This window comes from Taurulus bubalis (assembly GCF_910589615.1).
Source record: "Taurulus bubalis genome assembly, chromosome: 11".
Classification (NCBI taxonomy): domain Eukaryota; kingdom Metazoa; phylum Chordata; class Actinopteri; order Perciformes; family Cottidae; genus Taurulus; species Taurulus bubalis.
In genome coordinates, this window is record NC_136599.1 from 12785927 (window position 1) to 12808340 (window position 22414).

Here is a 22414-nt window from a genome sequence, read left to right on the forward strand (position 1 = left end):
TGGGACTTTTTAAGGCTCCATTGTTGTTTGACTTATTTCATCCTTGGTTAATGAAGTCCCTCGCAACTAACATCATAAGAACACTGCAAATAAATAAGCAAGAACAAACATACAAATACACCCCTCAAACCTTCTCCTCACCCCCTCCCTATTTCTCAGAAAAGCTTTCCCTCCTATTTTTTCTTTCTTTGTCTTTTCAAACTGCTCTTTCAAGCCGTTGAGCTGATAGGCGGACACATTTGTGTCAAGCAAATGTGTTTCCTTTTTCTCTCACTGATCGAGAAGGGATGGGAATGTGATTGATGACTGCGTGTATGTGTGTGTGTGTGTGTGTGTGTGTGTGTGTGTGTGTGTGTAAAATCGGTTCATGTTCTAGTTTGCGCATGGCATACATGACACAATTGCCTTCAGGCTAGAATTGAACCTTTTGACCGTATCCTTCGTTCAGGATGCCGGCACTTATTGCTAAAGTGTTACGTTTGATCCTATTCATTCCATATGCTCGGTCCTCTGACACATGTGGAGCAGAGAAGACGGTCTTTGATGACATGCTCTCTTGCATGACTTAATTTCCCTTATTGTACTTGTAACCGGTGATGATAAGGAGTTGATACACACTCACTCCATGGGTCAGATAAATATATGTGCACAAACGGACGCACACTTACAGGGACACATTGATACACATATGGTCAGCAGGAGATTAGAATCGTGGCAGCAGTGGGCATACCAGTCTGTGGGAGGCATGATCTGACGGCAGTAATCCCTCCTAAACCACAACTGACATGGACAAGAAGATAAGGCCCTTGTCTACTCTCATTTCAACTCACTGGGAGAACTAGGAATAATAGGAGCAACCGGTTGTCTCTCTCTGTTCCCATGACAACCTGTTGCCTCTCCCTGTATTTTTTCCCCAGCCAATATGCAGCTGCCCTCACTTTTCTCAACTAGCGTGGAGAAGTATTTCTTTGTTTGTTATGAAGCCTATATTCTGTCCCCTGCAACTCTGTCTATGATGACACATTTTGTTTCAATGTAATACAGCATAAGCGGAGTACAAATAAATGAAATTATCTCGCTATAAATCCCCCGTGAAGCTGAAGGTGGTGGCCTAAAGCTGTGAAGAGCCTGCGGTTAGCAAGCCAGTTGTTCAATAAAGATAATTCTGGGTGGGGATTGATTTCAAAGAGCAGCATTTGCCAGCACTGAGGTGCCTTTGAGCAATGGCCTCATCACCACAACTGAATTGCGCCTAACCCCCAACTGCTTCAGTGGAGCCGCTTGGTGGCCAGCAGATCAGACAGTGGTTGTGCTGGGTGGCTTCTGGGTGTGAATATGTGTGGCTGTGTGGGTGTGAACAGAGCCTTCATGAAAAAGAGAACATTGGTATCTGCTATACCTCCCTGGTTAAATAAAGCTTAAGAAAATGTCCAGCTCAGTCAGTCGGATAACGTAGGAGTTAATTAAGATGAGAATACGATGCAGTCGTATAGTAAATGTTTGGTATCTTTGCTCTGACCGCACACATACCTGCACAGATATGTGATAGCTGCTGTGACAGTAGATATCTTCCCCTTGAGACTAGCGTCAGAGCCTGCAGTCTCAACTAGCTTGCATGCTTCACTTTAGCTGTGACTCTTTTAGAGAGGTGTTGTTTTAGATCTATGGTCATTTTAGAGGCGTTTTAAATGGCAATATTGTATTTTTCTTCATTCTTTATGAGAAACCTTCAGTCTAATAAGTTACAAATACACGATTACAAGATGGTCAATCCAAGTTTAAATACTGTGATAATTTATAATGCTTTCCATTCATTACTGGCAGTTGAATCCCAAACGAACTTATCCTAATATATAACAAGTATGTTCAACCTGCTGTGTGTCCATTTGCTTGAATGTGTGTGTGCTCGTGTGTGGGCATAGTTGTAGGTCAGAACTGCCATTAATTATTGATAGAAGAAGTGTCGCGCATGTGCTGGAACAAAGTGTTGCTAAGCAAGAGCTTTAGCCTGCCAGAGACATCTGCGAGAGAGACAGAGTTAATGAGAGATGAGAAATAGAAAGATGAAGACTGAAAGAGGGAAAGAGTGAAATAGACCAATTCTCATGACCTATAGCTGAGAGGGTCTTCTTCCTGCTAACAGACAGACAGACGGGAAAAAGAGCCACGAACATAACACCTGCTGTTAAAGATGGAAAGACGTCCTCAGGAGAGCATCAAACAGGGTCCAGTTTAAAGATCATGGGATGTTTTTTTGCAAAACCAGAATTTTTAAGGATGTACAGTAGAGGATACCAGCAGTTTTAAGAGCGATAAAGACTGGAACTAGTCTGACTGATCGTCTTTTTTAGTGGCTCTGAAGCTGTAGGTGTTAGAAAGTGCTAAAGATGATGAGCCGCCAGGCTTATTTTTACCGGGTCCCTCCCCAGGAGCTCCATCGCAGGAACCAGCTCCAGGCTGATCCGGCCAAGACCAGGGCTCTACAGACGGTCATTGATATGAAGGTAGGACTTACAGTGGATCTGGACAAAAGCAATCAAAGCAACATTTTCCGTAATATTATGCTACAAGGAGAGTGTGTATGATATCAGCGAGTATGAGCTGCGTTAGGTGTTGATAAGATATAAAATGTGATGTTTGAGCAGTGTAGTTTGCTTTTCAGTTGCAGCCTGTTGTCTGGTTTAGTCTAATATCAGCTTCATACCAATAAACCTTTACTTATTGATGTGCACTGCTGAAATGGAAACAGAAGTAGAGGTGTGGGTTTGGCTTGTAAACGTAGACACAAACATACATGCACAAACAATCTAAAAGACATTGTCTTATTGTTGTCTAGTGTCCGTATGGCGGCCATGCTTATGGAAAGGCCATTACTGGCCCATGCAGAGTTGAGCACTTATTCAATTTGTTTCAAATGTCACATATGGAAGCTTTCACTCTCATCTCAGCCCTTTGAAGTCGTTAGAGCTGTGAAAAATGCAGTTGACTCCACATGCATGCACAGACCCCCCTGCACACACACACATAGTGTTCATTCGGCAAACACTTGTTCTGAAAGTGCAGTAACCGCAGTTATTTTTCACACATACTTTGTGATTTGTCTGCCTATTAACAGGCTGCACATGTGCTTAGATGCTCACATTGTTGCAAATGCATGAGAGAATCTGACTCCATTAATTACAAAGTCGTAACAAACTTTGCCAGAAAGATTAGTTACATGAAGGGGGAGGAAGAGAAAGATACAGTAAGAGTCTTCCTTCGGGGAATTTGATGAGTATGACATATTTTCCTACATTGTGTGTGTGCGTGTGTTTGTGTGTGCTATTGCTTTTTTTAAGTGGTGTATGTTTCCGTTTTGTGATTACAGAACACCAACACCCCTTTCTGTTTTGATCCTGACGTTGTCTGGCAGGTACAGTAATAAGTGATCACCTCTTAATCCTTCTGTCAACTCAACATGGGCTACAAGTATACAGTATTCGTGTTTTCCCGTAGCCCTATTATAAATTATTCGTTGGTTGGAATGCAGCGCCTTCATATACAGTAGTTCATGTTTCAGTGCTTTTGAGGCACAGCCTTTCGTACATCCTATTGTACTGAATGTTGTTTTTGATATTACCCTCTATATTTTCTTTGGATTTGCCTTGTTTCTCTTCCTTTCTGTGCTCTGGAGCCGAAACAGATAGCAATCTGATAATAAACACAGAGCGAGGTTTATAAATTAGAAATCAACATAAAGCAATGTAAATGATTGAAAAACATAGTCTGTGTGTAGTCATTTTTGTATTGTGTGGAGGCCTGGTCTCTACTTGTGTTTGTTTAGGATGGTATGCAGCACTGGTGCTAGGCAGGGCTGTTGTCAGAGGATGTAAGAGAGGTCAGATGCTTATATGCTGCCTGTGGTTTATGCTGATGGCATCATACAATCTGCTTCCATTTATTCAATTACCTGTCTCTTCTCTTCCAAGGTTTAGCATTTGACGTATGTCTGAACCCATGCAGCTAAACAACCTTAGAACCTGTCCATGACAGACCCTTCCATTCCCTCATAGATACATCTTGGCTGCACACAAGTGCCTGCCTTGACATTTCCCCTATTTTACCAGACATTCTTGTCAGAGATAAGAGTACACGTGAAATAGTTATGATCTAGATACAGGACACTACATTTTCCTTTGTGAATTTGCTGAATCCCTGTTTAATTACTGAGTGTGATCAAGGCTGTGTCCAATAATTTCTGTAACATTGGAGCCAGGGTTCAACATATCCCTTGAGCTACCGTTTTATATTCTTTACACAGCTATTTCTGTCACTCATGACTCATGTGAACAAACATGCGCAGCACTATGAAAGTCTTTTTGGAGAGACTGCATAGCCTTTATCTAGTTTTGTCGTTAACCTGCTCTCTTTCTGTATTTGTACTTTTTTGCATGACATCTTAGAGGGATAAGTTGATGGATGTATCAATGGTATCTGAGACAGGTAAGACCCTTGTCAAGAGCCTAATATCCAGAGTCAGATCTTTGCTAGTCTGACACACCGAGTGTAGCCGCCTATTTTAGCTGGCATTTAGCTCCTCTCCTTCCGCTTTCTGTGCGATCTATTTAGCAAGGGCACTGCCGCTGCATCCTGTGCTTAACGCTGCCCGAGATGATTGGGTGAAAGAAATATCAAACAAAAAACAAACCAGAGCATTTTTCCCCTTATACCAGAATGATAACTTGTGGAGCCTGACCTTTCTTTAGCTACGATACACCGCTGTGGAGATGCGAGACTAGATCTTTGCTGACTCTTTGCCTGCCTACTGTTGCTGGTGCAGGACACCAAGATTTCTTCCCTGGAGAGGAACATCAGAGACTTGGAGGATGAGGTCCAGATGTTAAAGACCAGTGGCCTGTTGCACCCTGATGACAGGCATGATGAACTCAAGCAGGTGGAGGTCTACAAGAGCCATTCTAAATTCATGAAGACTAAGGTAGAATGTCTCTGCACGCCACTTGAGCCAACTTCAAACTGCATTCCCCGAGCGTTGCATGTCTTGAAACATTGGTTATGACTGCGTGAAAACCTGTTATGTGCATGTTGCATGTCGCCATTGCATGCTCATGGAGAAGCAAACATGAGTGTGGTGAGATCTTGATGAACTACATGTTGCAGAATATTGTGTCTTTTGGCTGCTTTTTAGAGACTTTTAGCCTCCCGTATTGCACGATACCAAGAACTCTTACGCTTGTAAATATATATGTTTTTTTTCTTTCATATTCAGAGGGAGGTTTCTTGTTTCTTTCTTATTTCCCATGAACTATTTGTGTGCCTTACCTACCTTACCTGTGTGATGACCAAGCATTGTACTGCTCTCCTATCTGTGACGGCTGACTGTTTTGAGGGAACAAGCTCAGGCCGTATCGGCTTGCAGGGCACCGTGTCAGTTTACTACCTTCAGCTGGCAGGAAGACCTTTAGAAAGGCCCGACTAATATGTCTCTATTCCAGGCTGTATGGTTTATTCATTGAGACCCGACAGTGCCCCGGACTGACATGCACACATTTGAATAGGCACATGAATATATCTACAAAAGCCATATTTAATGTAGATTCAAGTTTCACAGAGTGAGTGTTCATCATGGCTAAGGCTCATGACTAGAGCTCCATGTGAAAATGTGCCTCTTTTGTACATTAATGGTGCTCTTTGTAGGGCCCATTTGTCATTGCGTCGGGGAAGTTCTTGATGCAATCATAAAAGAGATGTTTTCATGAATGGGGCCCTGGCAGATGAATGTGAGCTTGCAGCGACAGAGGAAACAGCTCTCTCCTCACCCTCCTGACCTGGGATGATATACATCACAATGATGGCACTGGCTCGCTCTCCCTTGTCTCATCTTTCTACATAACAGAGAAACACCATGCGCAGTCACACAGATTCATTCTATATCCTTGAAGTGTTTAGGGTCTTGGTCTTTCAGCAGCGGTGGCGACTGGTGTTGAGGTTAAACTGTGATAAGAGAAACCAGAGAGGACAGCATCCCTATCCTCTCTGGTTTCCTCTGTGGGCTTTGATTTACTAACACCAGGAAGTGGCTTCTGAGAACATGCAATTTTCAAGCATGACCAAGTTATGACATTTATATCCAGATTATCTTTTCCAACTTGATCAAGTGTAACATTTTGAATCCTCGGAGCACGCAGACAGTTTCCCAGCTGTAGTTTAGTGGCTTGCTGTCTTCTTGTCTTTGTGTCTCTGTAGGAGCAGAGTCACATGTCACCATATCTGTCTTCCATCAGAGCAGCTCCCTCCTTCCTCCTCAGCACCAAACAGCCCTGGATCACAGAACAAGAAGTACCCCTCTCATTAGCCGCTCTCCGCTCTCCACTCATATATTTCACCTCATACTCTTGCCCCTCATTTTATCTTCTTTTTTTCCATACCATTTGCTACTTCCTTTGTCCCTGTCTTACTCACCAGTCTCACCATACTGAGTCACCTTCTGGCCCCTATGTCCTTTTATTCTGTTCCCTGTCTCCCTTTTCCTCTCTGGCTCTTTATTTCTCAGTGGGTTGATTGGCCAATCTCTTGTCCAGTCATAATCCCCCCGTTATGAGTTTAACCCTGATCACAAAATTAGAGAAATCTCTCTTCCAATCAGCTTTGTGCATTTTTGGCGCCAGTGGACAGATGACAATCTTCTGCAACTTGCTAGCACAGAAACCTCCCTTTACTAATGCATTTGATTTTGTTTGTGGTTTTCTGATCTGTTTTATAAGGCCTATCTTAAACTAATCTGTAATATGTCAGCTATGTGAGTGTAATATTGCTCCCCCATAACTCTGTCTGCCTGCATGTATATTCACTCCTTGGCTGTTTGATTTGGTGTGTCCATAGAGCAGTAGGCCTAGGACCCCCCCCCACCAAAACCCTTGTTCTGAAAGTCCTGTTCATAGAGAACAAAGTGTGGGGAACATTGTCCCTTTCAGTGTATGTGGTTTGTGGGCCTGCATGTGTTTGCTATGGAAAAATACATCTATTTTTTCTCACTTTGAAAGTTTTTGTTATCGGCTGACTTAATGATGACTAAAATGTTTTCATAACACATTTTTACTTGTGTTTGTGATTATCAGAGTGAGCAGCTGAAGCAGGAGCTGAACAGGAAAGAATCCGAGATGCAGGCTCTTCAGACCAAACTAGAAACACTGACCAATCAGAACTCCGACTGCAAGCAACACATTGAGGTGCTAAAGGAGTCGCTCAGCGCCAAGGAACAACGGGCCAATACACTGCAGACAGAGGTCAGTACACCCACACAGAAAAGTAGCTGTTGGTCCAACTGGCACATTTTACTGTGATGATGATCAATGTGCACTGACCACCTAGTCTTTATGACCAACCTGCGTGCACAGATACTTAGATGACAGAGGTCATCACAACCTCTGCAAGTGTACACGTTTTTTCCTGGTTTCTTTCTCTTTCTGTTTCTCTAATGGACGTTGAGGTGGGTGGATACACTTTCTGTGTGGTTGGCTCCTGTAGTCCACCAGTGAGCCGATCCATGTGGGAGGGTCAGTTAGTCAAAAGGCTGGATGGAGAAAGTTGGCAGCTTTTTCCTCTTCATCTTTGAAGTTTCAAAACTTTGTGGCTGTAATGATTTTATCACTGCTGTTAGGGACGGAGGCGGGTTGTACATAAGGAGATGGAGGTGTGTGTGTGTTGGGCGGGGAGCATTTTGCATTTTTCTCCATCACTCTAGACTTGGAACTGATAATTTAAAACTTTAGATTTCTTTGTGTTAGGCAGTTGAGAACGGCCCGTTAACTATGTCCACTCATCATTACAGGAAGCAATTTGGGCCAAAATTAGGCCTAATTGTCCTTACATGTGCAAGGAATTTTGGCCCTCGCAGCTAGCAGAATACATTATACTAGAAGGAATAGTTTTTTGTAGTGGCTGGTTTCTTCTGTGTGTACAGGTTTTTGTTTGAGCACTACTGAAAGGGCATGTAAAGAAATGTTTGTCATAGATGTAAATGAATGGCTAACCAGGAGAGATTTATTTCTTTGCACAGTTCTTGCACATGATGTTTACATATGTACAAACATGCATTTTCTGTTGTTAATGTGTAAATCAACTGGTCACTTATCAGGATTGTTACAAGAACAGTAACATGATACCTTTCTTCATATGACTTAAATTATCTTGCTACTATTTTTCTTACTAGTATTTGTTTTTTTTACGATTGTATCGTGATTTTTTTCAATTGGTTGGAAATCAAGGCAGGTCCCCGGCTGTTTAGAGGTCACAAATGTCTCTGGTCACTGAGGAAAGCCTGGGGCTGAAACATGTCGTTTCCTTCTGCTGCTGTGCACCATTAGAAGTGTTACATACCGAGCGAGGGAATGGGAGACAGCGTCTCTGCAACCTGTGGTTCACACCTAAAATTCTACATCTTTTCATTCACAAGTGAGACGAATCATGATTTCTGCAGCAGACGATTGTCGTAACCCATTCCATAGCTTTACCCCACACATTGATATACACATGCTCTTTCTAGTGATATGAACACAATGTTTTTTTTGATTAGGTTATAACCCTCTCTCTGTTTTGCCTTTTTTTTACATAATTTGTGCCATAAATCTGACCAGGACCATGAACTTCAAAGCATGTGACTTTGAAAACAGCGTGTTTGCAGTGTCCTACATTATTTGCTATCCTCATGGTTCCCTTTGGTAATTTGCATAAAGAGTGCAATGTGTTTTTGTACATGTCCACATAGTGATTTATATATGGTGATACAAGTGAACTACGCTTTATGATGTGCCTTGTTTTTCGCACAACTACAACGCTCCTTGCCAACTTTGCTCTCACATATCTTATATGAGATTTCCAGCACATTTGGTGCCTAATATCACACCCAGAAATGTACTCATATATCCTTTCTATATGAATATAGTAACATACTGTATACAGAAGTTAACGCATGGCACCATGAATATTGCACCGTTAGAGTGTACTTGTTCTTGTTGGTAAAGACTATACTTGTAGTTGCTTGAGGGGTATATACCTGAGTGGGCAGGTACAGTATATACTGTATAATATATATATATATATATATATATATATATATATATATAAATATATATATATATATATATATATACATGTAACATATTTGAATGCTCAGTGGGCACTGGATGCATCACTGTGCTCTGTAGCTCGTCTTCCTCTCACTTCTAGGCTACTGCAGTGTAGATACGATCTTGAACACCGCAAACACACGCACATACACACGCACGCACGCACGCACGCACGCACGCAAAGACATACACACATAAATATGTATACGCTGTCAAGTCTTGAGTCGTTTTCCCTGCTATTGAAGTGGCATTTTCCCCCGCTTGGGAAAATCTAGGGTTTCCTGGACTAAGTGGGCAAACCAGAGAATGAGTAAAGATATTGAGTGCGCTTGAGGCCAGCCGTGGCCCTGCATTCTTCTTCTGTCCGACTGTCATTCGGCTCTCCTCATATTATTACTTCATCTCCCTTCAGCAGTTTGTTTCAGCTTTCCTACATCTCATTTAAAATTCCTAAAGAGCCCCAGATTTCCTTTCAGTTTCACTCATGACTACTGGGGCATCATACCCCTCCCCATATACGTATGTGTGTTTGTGTGTGTGCCAGGCAGGTCTTGAATGACAGTGATTGGTACAGGAGTCCAAGTAGACTGGTGTCTCCTGTCTCCTGTCTCCCAGACCTGAGGAGCAGCTTCATCTCACAGACTTGTCTCTAAAAGCAATTCACAGCAGGATGGGACTAAGAAGGTACCAGTTAGCGAACAGAGCAGGCACTGTGAGCAAGGGAATGAGAAAAAGGAACTGTATTTATTTGTCAGTCAAAGTTAAGGACAGCTTCTAAATGGGCGTGATTGAATACGGCTCCAGATAACTGGAAAATGTGGAAAATAATGTGCGTGTGTAAGCATTGTGAGTTGGCTGCCCACATCTCTGGAAACTTAACCCTTTAATACAGTACGTGTATGTGTCACTCTTGCCCTGATCACAACAATGCAGGACTGTAATTGTACTCCAGCAGATCCGGTATCAGAGACCTTCCTTCATATTTAACTAGCCAGCGACAAAGCAACCGGCCATAACCTCAGTGGTAAAGGGGCTTGCAGGTGCTGCCACTATGTTTAGTTTTCTTTGAGAGAAACATAAACATTGTACTGAAAGAGACCAAATCCGATTGTGTGTGTTGGCGGGTGTGCGTTAGGGTAAATTGCCCACAATGTCTGTTCTCAAGTCATTGAATAACAGAAACTAAAGGATGGACTAAAACACTCTATGCATTCTTTTTTCATCATTGAAATGTAGGCATAATAATAAAAGGCATGCTTACTCGTTACACATGGTTAATGCAGCACACGGTTATTGTTTGCACATTATTTTAAAGCTACTGTGTTCTCATCTACATGGCAGTATACAACTAATGACATGAGAGGGATGTTGGCTGTTGAGCTGTGGAGCACCTTGAGCAAGTGCATCCTCCACTTTGTGAAAGCAAATTATTTGTATGTGTCGACTGGATCGGCTGCTGGTAGGACGTTTGTTTGACCTTTTTTCCTGCTGTCTGTGTTGAACCCTGCTCCTCACTTTCAGTAAAACAAGGAGGTCCTGTGTGTTGTGGCTCACTGGTTAAAAGCTATTGCAGAAATTCTTGTGAAAAGACATATAGACTAGCGCAAATCATGTCTTGGCATTCTCTTTGTGTCATTGCTGTCTTCTTAAGTGGTAACTCCATGATCCTTGAGAGACATAATCTGGGTTATTACCTTCATTTTGAATGCAACAAATCATGTTGTATTTAATGTCTCTGGCAGATTTTAGTTAGCATTTACATTTCCTGAAGGTTGATTTGCTTTGATTTATATGTTCATCACTTGAGGCGACCATTTTGTTGGTGGCCACTTACCAACACAGGGGAATTCCAGACCTGAAGTCAAAGTCTGAATCAGGCACATAACATGACGTTTGATATTTTGTTCCTCACTGAAGGCCAACAGAGGTGTTATTAGCAGCACGCCTTTAATGTATATTTTGTGATGTGGCAACATGTCTTTTTACAGAGAGTCTGTGGTATTTTAGTTTAACTTTTTCAGATGTGATGCCACATATCTGGTGTTCTCTCTTATCTCCGGTGTCAGCAGTGTGTCTTGCCAGAAGACCTCCACTGAGTTTAGATTTTGAGGTTGAGGTGTAATGACTTGAAGAAGATCTAAATGACTCAAAAATTACTTGCTAACATCAACCATAACGACAGTGATGAATAGTGAAAACAAGAGGAAAATAGGAGGAAAAAAAATCTTGAGCAGCAGAGGGAAAGAATCAAGGAAAGACGGAGCGACAGGAGTAAGTTAGAAGTGAGAGAATAGAGTTGCTTGATGGATGTAGAAGGCTGTGGGCTTTTGTCAGTGAGTGATGCGATTGTACGGTGGGCTGTGGTCCCTGCTGGACTGTTTTTGTTGATCTTTCCTTGTTCTCTTTGCTGATTAATGGTTCATGTAGGTAGTGAGGCGGAGGAAAGATGTGGTCTCAACCTGGTTACAGTCTGCTCTGTTCTCTCCTCCCGCTGTGTTCTCACTCTCTGTCTTTCTTTCTGCTTCATTCACTTTTGCTCCCTCTGTCCATATTTTCTCTTCCTTCATACTATCTGCCTCCATTTTTCTTCACCTCCCTCATTTTCTCGCCTTCTTCTCTATCCTTTCTTGTCCTCCATCTGTTGGTACCACCGGTGTATGTGCAAATTAAACTTGGGTGAGAAGTTAACGAACGTAGGAAGACAGTGGTGTGGTTGGCACAAGCAAATGGAAAACAGTTCCTTTTTTGGCTGACCACTAATTATTAACTTCACATTTAAACCTTGGGCCTCTTGTGATGAGTCCTTTGCAGACCAGTTATAGTCGATGACCTCATCTGAACTTGACTGACCATGGTCACCACTCTCAGGCCCAACAGCATGCTCCTGGGTTCCTGGGGTGTTGCGGTTTGGGATGCAGTGTGAGTAGCAAAGCGTCAGGGCCCCCAGTAAAAACATGGCGCCGTCCAAAATAAAGCCCCCGCAAGTTCTTCATAGGCCATGTGTAAAAGCCATAAAGTGAAGTTATAGGGGTCAGAATGGAGATGAGATATTTAATGGTTTATACAGGGAACGAGGTAAACTTGAATAAATCCGACAAACACAAGTGTGCACACTGCTATTTATGCATATGCACATAATAACTTGCTCATCTGTGTTGTCGTGCATACTGCAGTTTAAATTATGCGTTCAGTAAAAGGAGATCCAAGGTCAATTTAATTTGTGTGATGGTTTTTCCCACATGAAAAGTTCCTTTTTGCTCTATTTCTCTCTATTTTTTCATGTTTTCTATTTTTGCACATTTTGAAACTAAACAAAAAAAAACAAAACATAAACACAGAGAGAAATTAGGGCTTCGCTTGGTCTGCTGTCAGTCAGCGGGTGGTTAACCAGTAGGCAGTGAGGTGCTGATAGCAATAGCCAGAGACAATACTCTTCTTTCTTTTATTCTGACCTCTGCTCTCCTCAGGGTTACCCTGCTTAGCTCAGACCACTTAACCTCTAAATTCATACAAGTGCACACGCACGCGCACACACATGCACACGCACACGCACAGACTTATAAAGACACAGTCACACAAAGATGCAGTGCCACAAGGATACACAAGAGGTTTCACTCCCACTTAGGTTCAAACTTGGTTGATCGAAGGTCTCTTAATAGAATGATTGAATCCAAAGAAGCAAACATACAGTATGGACCTAAGAGTGTATACTCCCTTCTCTTCCTTTTTGGGGACAATTATGTATCTTTTTTTTGTCTCTAATCCAGCACATTTGATTTGAAATGAATTAATGACTGTTGGGTTAGAGTTCTGCTTTTGAGCTTTAAAAGTATTTGGATGTGATAACATCAACATCACGTAAATAGCTCTTTTTTACCCCTTGGTCGGGTTGTAACAGTATGAGATTTTCACGGTATTATTACCATTTTATTATTATTATTTTTTAAGTGTTTCCCACAGAATTCTTTGAGACTATGGTGCCTCGAACCATCTAAGGGGGTGCTAGGGGCTAGATCTAAGAAGGGCTTTGTGCTCTTGTAAACAATGTTATGCTTTTGTTTAAGCAGTTTTCTGTACAAGATCAGCTTGTTAGACAGAACAACAGAATGACAAGATACTTTTCTACTTGTTGATCAAGCAGAAATCAAGCAAATTTCTGGAACCTACTGTACACTGCAGACCCACAATTGTTCTGCACATGTTTGCCAGAGTGACTGTTCAGTGTGGTTTGACAGGAAATGGATTCCCTGGAAACAGGATGTAGCAACTGGCATGCGGCACTGGAAATGATCAGGAAAAATAATCAAAGAAGGAGCAAGTGTTAATGAGGGGGAACGCCTGCAGCGCCTCTTCCTCTATACGTGCATGTGTGTGTTGTGTCCATCTCTGCTGGAGGGGGTAATGATGATGGATGGAGGGAGAAGGAGGGAATGTGGCAGATGTGTGCAGTGAAGGTTAGTGTGATGGTACTTGAGTTGAGTCGCCTACATTTTCTGTGTCATATATCCAACCTCTGGTACAATACTGAAGGCATGACATGATTGTCTTTCATGCTTGAGCAGAAAACGCTCATTCATTCTGTTGACAAAGATCCTTTTGTTAGTGAATCCTGGGAGTGCTGTGTGTGTTCCTGTCTGCGCTTTTGCTTTTTTTTTTTTTTACATCTGTGCTTTCCCATGTTCCCTCTGTAGCCTGTGGGCAGACAGCTGTGTTGCCATGGTTTGATCCACAGATGTCGGAGTATACAATGAGACTGCCCCAAACTCCACCTCACAGGCCCTGCTGTGAGGCATTTATATCCGCTTATTATCCCTAGCCGACCCTGAGGTGATCAGACTATTATACGATTCCTGATCAGAGCTCTGACTGTTGCCTTAACCCTGGCTTTGATGACACACCTCAAATGACATCAAGCTTAATACCCAGGACAGGGAACGTCCTTAATTTCCGCACAGATCAGCCCCGGTGTCGTCATGTCTGGCGAGGCCAGCTCAGGTGGAGAGAATCCTCCATGTGTGCATGTGCTTGTAAATACAGTGTGTGTGTGTGTGTGTGTGTGTGTGTGTGTGTGTGTGTGTGTGTGTGTGTGTGTGCACTTGTATGAAATTGGAGGTGTGTAAATAATAAAGCTCAGAATCAATCCAGGGTCTTGGAGAAGCTCGGACCTTGTTCATGGTCGCTCTGTGAAATGCCTCATTTTTGTGTGTGTGTGTGTATTTGTATGAATTACACACACACACACACACACACACACACACACACACACACACACACACACACACACACACACACACACACACACACACACACACACACACACACACACACACGTAGATACATGCCAACATGTATTAATAAACTAGGAAAATAAGTCCCACATTGGTCTTCATGCTGTCTAACCTCACAACCAACAGTGACCTCTTGACATCTATTAGACATTTATTTTGCCTCATCTGGAAACTATGGATACTTTAACACTAGTTATTCTCACAGCCAACAGTAAAAAATGCGTATTCACTATCTGTTAATACTGTAACATATGCATTTCATAAACTGGATTGACCATTTTGTATTCACCTTTTACCAATCTTTGACAAAACAGATATTAGTCACTCAAAGCAAAACTAACAGCAATTGGCTGTTTAAACCCAGCAGTCCACATTCATTCTCTTCTTTTTTCATCATATGAGGGTGTGTTGGATTCTCTTTGATGCATATATTTCAATAAAAATAGATATTTGAATGATTATAGCTAACATGGGAGACTCTCTGGTGGTCTAGCATCATCTTGAAATGAGATAGCCCTTGTCCTTTTAGTGATACAATCCAGACTTGGCCACATTAATGGCTAGACAAACATGAATTAGTCAAACATTATTTCATAAATTTAGATGATTAATTTCACAGCATGGGCCTTTAAATAAATTATGTCTAATGGCTGCCTGGTGCTGTATTTATACAGGCTGGCTGGACATCATACAGCCAGTGAACTGAATAGCCCACACAGCTGTGTCTAGTGCACCACAGCAGCCCGAGCAGAGACCTGAGTTCAGACATCTATACACTCCACCAGACCCACACTTGGGATTCAAAGACTTTTATGGTGGTGTTGTCAGCTGATGTGTCACTCATACTTATTTATTGAACCGAAAGACACAGAATGAGTAAAATGGTGTCTGTGTGTTAATGTGTCCATGTTTGAAGGTCAGAGGTATTTAAAGAGCCAGAGAGATAGATATGCGATCATATTAGAAGTGGATTTCTGGTCAAACTACGACTACTCGCACCCAAGTGGGTGAGTGAGAGTGCAACTGTCAGTGTGTGAGTATGCAATTATCGGTGCATCCCCAGGCCTTTGCTGTGGTCGTTTCTAGTTCTGCCGGTTTGACTGTGGTCTACTCATATAATCCTGTGTTGTCTATTGTGGCCCAGAGCCGACGCTGGGCCTGATACCTTTGCAGATTTGCCTGCCAAAAAAACTTTTATGATGAAATGTGAGGCAGGAAAAGGGGAGGTGAGGACAAACAGAGAAGCTGTTTTCTTTAAGCCTCTGTTTTACTTTGCTAACCAGTGTCCAGAATCCACATTTGGCTGTCATTGCAGGCATGAGAGAGGAAATCAAGGAGAATGAGTGTGTTTATGCATGTGGCTGCATGTTTAATTGCTGGTTCATGCATACGTACATGTAGGAAACCGTTTAATATATGCATGTGTACTTGCACACTTTAGAGTGGTTATTAGTTTGTTGCTATTCATTTAAAGACATTCCAGACATTACAAATAATAAATAGTTATGCAACCACAGAATCTTGAAAACATATCAAAGTCATTTTTTAAATGATATGGTGCTGAGTGAGGGGCTGGAAAGCTTAAGTGGGGTTTTTGGGGGACGATGGGGTGATAAAAATGTGTTTTTAATCCATCTATTCAAACGCCTCAATGCAATCTCCAATGTTCTTTTTGTATTTGATCTGGGACAGATTGGGCTGCATTTGGCCCTTCTACTTTATTTCCTCACCTCTTACTCTTTCTCCCATAGACTAAACCAAAAAAAAGCTTTGATAACAAAACAGGATGTGGTCCCCAGTGTCTACATACATAAACAGAATCAGTACCCCAGTTGTCCTTGAGAGAGTAGGAGTTCTGCTTTGCGTGTTATCATTCTCACATGGAAACACACAGAAATGCACAAAGCTACAAAGTCATAGCTGGGAAATGTGGGCCTGTCCCAAAGACAACCTGGCTTTAGGACTTCAGGGACGTCTCACACCGACACATCACTTTGTCTCACCGCAGGCCCTGCACCTTTAAACGGCAATAGGAAAACTCCTGGAGAGTATAGAGCATGAATGGGAGGATGGAGTGTTGAAAGAAAGGTAGAAGTGACGGGTTGAAAGTGAGAGGTTTAGCTGGAAGGCGACATTGAGATGAACAGGACTAGAGGGAAAGGAAAATTGGAGAGGAAATTGAAGGAGAAGTGAGAGGTTAATCACCTTGACTTGTTAGCTGTCTATCATCTTAGCATGTGTGCCAGCTGATAAAGCCATACAGTATTTCCTGTTACAGACCTGCTGATGGAGTCGTAGTCTGAGCCGGTGGAGGAGCAGCATGTCGGTGGTGTTAATGTGCTCTGAAGAATTCCCATCAATATGCGTTATCTGTACAAGTGTAATTAAGAAAATATTGCCAAAAGGCCAAGTAACAATGAGATAAAAAAGAAAAAGGTACAATTCATAAAATATAGAGAAAAACAGAAAACAATGAACACTTGGTCGGTGTGTGTGTGTGTTTGTGAAAGGCTTTGGCAGTATGTGGTGATTGTGGGTGTTCGGTGTGTGTTTTATTCAACTCTCCCCTTGCTCTCACCCCAACTCTTCTCCATCCTTTCATCCCTCCCTCCTCATCTGTCCATCTCTCCCTCTTTGTTTTTCGTGTAGTGTGCCTGGCAGCGGTGAGTGCTTTAAGAGGGTATTAGCAGGGTGTCTGTACAGTACTATCACAGCTTAGTGGGCCAGTGCAGGTGAGACAGCAGGGATTTCCTGTTAGGCCTCTCTGCTGCATTCTTGCTAAATTGCTCCTTGCCAGGTGGGGTTGGAGTGGAGGGGGTTCTCTGCCTTTCCCTTATTCTGTCTCATACACACAGTGGCCAACACTAATGCACATGCACGCATGTGGAAACACATTGGTGCAGTACAGGATGATGTGCGTGTGCTAACAAACTGTACGCACAAAGGATTAGTGGTGCCACTAGTGTGTGTGTGTGTGTGTGTGTGTGTGTGTGTGTGTGTGTGTGTGTGTGTGTGTGTGTGTGTGTGTGTGTGTGTGTGTGTGTGTGTTTGTGTCCTGTGTTTGTGCGTGTGCCAGTGTGGAGTGGGGAGGACAGAGCAGGCCTCAGTATTAGTCTCTGGTTGTCTGCCAGAGGAGCAATATGAGATAAATACTTCACCATCTTACACCTGGGGGTCCCGGCCTGCTTTCTAATGCTACTGCTTGAGAGGAGGCCTCTGTGTGTCTGCGGCCTGCAAGGTATACTCTCATTTTACACAAACTCATACGAGCAGGTAGGACTTAACGCAGGCCCAACACCATACCACTCGATTGTGTTCTCAGCATATGTCTTATTTTCCATTTCTGCCACATTATTGTTTTTTTGTACTGTGGTTTGTTGTGTGTTTATGAAAGTTAAAGTAGCAACATTTGATTCAACTTTTTTTGTATATGTATATAATTGCCTCATTGTATTGATATCATGATCGTTCTATAACGCTTTGAAACACAAGGAAAACCCCTTTTCACAAAATGTTTAACTTCATTTGTAGGAAGTATATAAATATCGGAGCTGTGTGGAATTCATACTCATTTTCATACTGTTAGTCATGTTTTATCAACAGTATAATAGTGCATTGTATTGTATATGCTAATTGTAGGTTTTTAAACTCAATATGCAAGTAACTATAATTGTGAAATCAGTAACTTATTTTCCTCTGAAGTGTAGTGGAGTACAAATATGAAGGAGCATCAGGTATCCACTCGAGGTACAGTATTTCAGTAAATTAATGTTACTTTCCACCATTGGTCCTTTCTCCTTTAGTGACCTGTGACATAGTTGAAAGATGAGCTGGAGAGTATAACGGAGCCTGTGCTTTAAGTGTTTTCACACTCTGTCTCCAAGTGAGGCTCGTTAAAACGACTGTTAATTAGACCTCCCTCACTTCTTTTCTTATAATGCATGTGAGTGTGTGTGTGTCCTGAATTCATTTAAAAAACATGCACACAATAAAATTAAGTTCAAATGGGTTCACTCATTGTGCCATGGCAAAAAGTGCTGGAAATCTAATCAGGTATATTGAATAGCAACAGAGGACCACATCGTTGGTGCAGGACAGCCAGCTGAGAGTGTGTATGTATGCACGTGTGTGTGTGTGTGTTAGTGCACGTGTGTGTGGGTTACTGTAGGCGGTGCAGCAGAACACTGATAGATGTCCAATAATACCTTGTGGACCGAGCTCAGATATCACTCATCTTATTGCACGTGAACAGATATGGAGGATTTTAATGTGTGAGTGTGAAGTGTGGGAGCAGTCTGATCTTTGGCAGCACTGGCCCAATCACACCGCACTCTCAGTAACACATGATGGGACAGTCTCTGTCTGTATGTCTCTCTCTCTCTCTCTCTCTCTCTCTCTCTCTCTCTCTCTCTCTCTCTCTCTCTTTCTCTTTCACGGCATCTGTTCACAGTGGTTCATGTTAGGGACAGTAGGTCCATAACAACCTCCACATGTCAACAAGTGAATGTGTTGAGAAATGTCAGTTCCAGTACTGAATAGTGACATACTGGAAAAAAAAGTTGTATTTTTGTAAATGTTTCCTTTTCAGTCAATCTGGTCTATTTCTATTACATACTACGTTCAGCCTATCTGGCAAAACTGTATGAATATTGGCTTATATTCCCCACTCTGACTCTTATTTCCCTCTTTCTCTCTGGTTGTCTGACATTCTGCCTACCTGTCTCTCAGTATAACTATATAGTTTGTGTTGTACAGCAGCTCTCTTGCTGACTATGTGTCAGCCAGATCCAGATTGTTTTGTCTGTTCAAGTTTCTGTCTGACTTTTTATCTGCCTATCTGAACTTCTTGTCTTGGTCTTTTCTAGGTCGATGCTCTGCGAGTGCGTCTGGAGGAGAAGGAACAGTTCCTGACCAAGAAGACCAAGCAGCTGCAGGACCTGACCGATGAGAAGAGCACTTTAACTGGAGAGATCAGAGACATGAAGGACATGCTGGATGTCAAGGAGAGGAAGGTTAATGTCCTGCAGAAGAAGGTAAGTGAGTCCAGGGGTCGCATGTAGTGACATACCCACAAATAATTGTCACCTGATAACATATAACTGGTGTGTTTAATTATACTCGACAAAAAGAAAATCTCTCTCAATTACTTCTATTGATTCCTTTTCCACTCTACATTTGCCTGTAAAAACAATTGCTCATTGAATTAAATCACTTTTACAGAGTAACAAAGAAGTGCAGATATTCAGTTAACCTTTCCTGGTTAACCAGCCATAATGGAAATTCACTTTCTGTTCTGGCCACATGACCTCTGGCACTGTGAATAGACAGTAAGAGTGTTTTTAAATGAACCAATGAATGTGTGCTTAGTAAGATCTGCTACTCACAGTTGATCTCTATTACCTTTGGTTAACAAAGATGCATTCACACATAAACACAGCCTATACCCAGACAGCATACTCGCAAATGCTCTCACGGCATGTTGTAGAGGCCTTAATGACTTTTATAAGGTTAGCTATTTAGACAGGGCCTGTGGCCACCTGTGGTGTGCATGTTCGCAATTCCTCTTTAGACCAATTACACACACATAAAGGTCCCCTCTCAACTTCCTTGTTTCCTGTCATGTCCTCAAATTAGATCTTCCTTACTCTCCTTCCAACCTCCCTCTTGCTGAGTTTAAAGAAAAAGGGCTCCAAAGGTCACATGCAGTGCCATGAATCAGTGTGTATGCACGTGGATGTGTGTGCATGCATATGTTCAAATGCATTCTAATGTCTGTGTGACCTCAGGGTGTTTCTGTGTGAGAAGCTTAACAATGACCTTCATGTGCTCACTGCGCTTTTCTCCTTTGGATTTCAGATATAGCTCTTTATGTGAGTCGCTTAATAAGCTTGTTTGTAGCAGATACATTGGACCATAAATTGGGCCACTCTGTGATATCACTATGTGATATCAACTATGACTTCATTTCACGGTCAAAGGTGGAGCTATTTGGTGGGAAGTTTCAAATTTGAGTCACTATTTGTGATATTTTATTACTTGGCTGTGTACAGTTGCACTATTTTACTCTAAACATTTGTTGCCAGTTTCATACAGGCTCAGTTAAATTGGGTTGGATGATGACAAAGCAGATTTTTGGTTTATGCTGCCTGTCATTGGCATGATGGCTGGTTTTTCTCTTAAATAGATACACATTTAATCAATAACATCCATAATCATGCCACATTTTTGATGTGTTGATGGTCAGCAACAATATTTAGTATGTCTGACAGAATATTGGAAGAACCAGGCCAAGTATTTTACTCTGTGAACTGACAGGTGTTTCACTCCATTAGCCATACTGTATACACGCACCACACTCTGATTGGTTTTGCAAACTTCCTATTTCCCAACAGTCCCTGGGGGCTATAACTTACAGTGCTGTGTCACATGGGAAAGCAGAACTGGAGCTAGGAGTCAAATCTAGTTTCCTTTCTGGGCTTCATACTCTCTAAATTACTGCTGGATTATTATAAAATGCATGGTCAAGCTCTGTGTGTGTTTGAAGTCAGGCAGCACAAAGTCCTCCCCAAACACAAATCTAAATGACAAGGATGTATTTCCTGACTCAAAGACACTGATCCTACATCCAGCAAATCAAATGTGTTGAGGCTGCCCTGAATGTGTAGCTCCATTTGGTAGCTTAATTTAGCTTTGCAGTTTGCAGATTTGTGCTTTCCTGTTGACATATTAATGAATCATTTTGACATTTACAAGCTGGTTTGTGTATTGAAGGGATAAAACGATGCTGAACCCACATGCTACCCAATGCAACTTTTGTTTTGTCAAAAATATAAAGGAAATATGCAAAACCCTAAAAATCACAGCCCTTTTTTGATTTCGACAATTTTGGAACACTTCATGAAGTTGCACTATTATGCAAATTGTGTGGCGACAACATCTATCGGTCGACCATCAAGTAAGTGAGCTCCAGTAGAATTGCATCATATCACATCAAATTGATGCCTTGATCTCAACTGAACTGAAATTAAGAATGAGTCTTAATCACAATTCTTCAAATTATTGACCAGCAATTTTGCTTTGAAAAAAAAATCAATACATTTGATATATTTTGGAATATTTAATAGTTTTTTTCTGTGATCAAAATAACTTGTTGGACTTCAACACATTACAAATAACATTCAGTAACTTCTATGTTCTCCTCCAAATGGAAAGCATTTATCATACTCTGGATGCCTGCCTTTTATTGAATGTAGGCCTTCCTCATCATTGCCATCTCTTCCTTTTCTTCCTTGAAGGACTCCCTGTCATCAGCTATAGCATCATTTTCAGCATCAAATGTACTCATTTTCATACGTTGGACCCTGAGTTCTTTATTGAAGGTTTTTCTTTTGTTTTCTATGTTCTCCTTCTCCAAGCCTCTTGCGCTATGACTATCTCTCTCTTTTTAATCTTGAAGACCTCCCTTTCCTCACACATAGCAGTTTTTTCTGCAGTAAAGGCCTTTCTTCTCCTATATTTTGCCTTTAGTTCTTTCTTGAAAGTTTTTCATTAATTTTGCATGTTGTCCTTCTCCAACTGAAAGGCATTCTTCATCTCATTCATTTGAGCCCACTCTTTTTTAAGGCCTCTTTCTCTCTTCCATTTCCAGAGCGTCCTTCATCTTGTTTGTACGTGTCTCCTCACACATTAGTTTTTTGGATTCTACCTTCTTCTGCCTCTCCAACATGTCTTTCTCCAGAGAGATATGATTATGGAGCAAAGATGGGCTCTGCATCACTCTGGCAATCTCATGTTGAAGGTGATCATATTCTTTACCATCACTGGTAAGGAGACAGTTAGTCTTGTTGTCCAGACGGATCTTTTCTCTCTGGAGCTGCTGGGTATTTTGTGCCAGCCAGTTTAACTCTCCATCCGGTGCTTGTTGTTGTTGTTGTTGTTGTTGTTGTTGTTGTTGTTGTTGTTGCCTCAGCACAGACAGTGGCTGGAGATTCATCTAGCACA

General features: G+C 41.8%; 1 protein-coding gene across 1 annotated transcript in view; it reads left to right on the plus strand.

Moving 5' to 3' along the window:
- The window catches only part of LOC306743991 (ERC protein 2), a gene marked incomplete at both ends in the record, with an annotated part of 102130 nt that overhangs the window by 10359 nt on the left and 69357 nt on the right, over positions 1-22414 (plus strand). Inside the window, 4 exons of the mRNA XM_079226550.1 lie at positions 4820-4975; positions 6244-6336; positions 7116-7283; positions 19279-19446. Of these exons, the coding sequence (XP_079082676.1) occupies positions 4820-4975; positions 6244-6336; positions 7116-7283; positions 19279-19446 (585 nt within the window). The remainder of the gene's footprint in view (positions 1-4819; positions 4976-6243; positions 6337-7115; positions 7284-19278; positions 19447-22414) is intronic.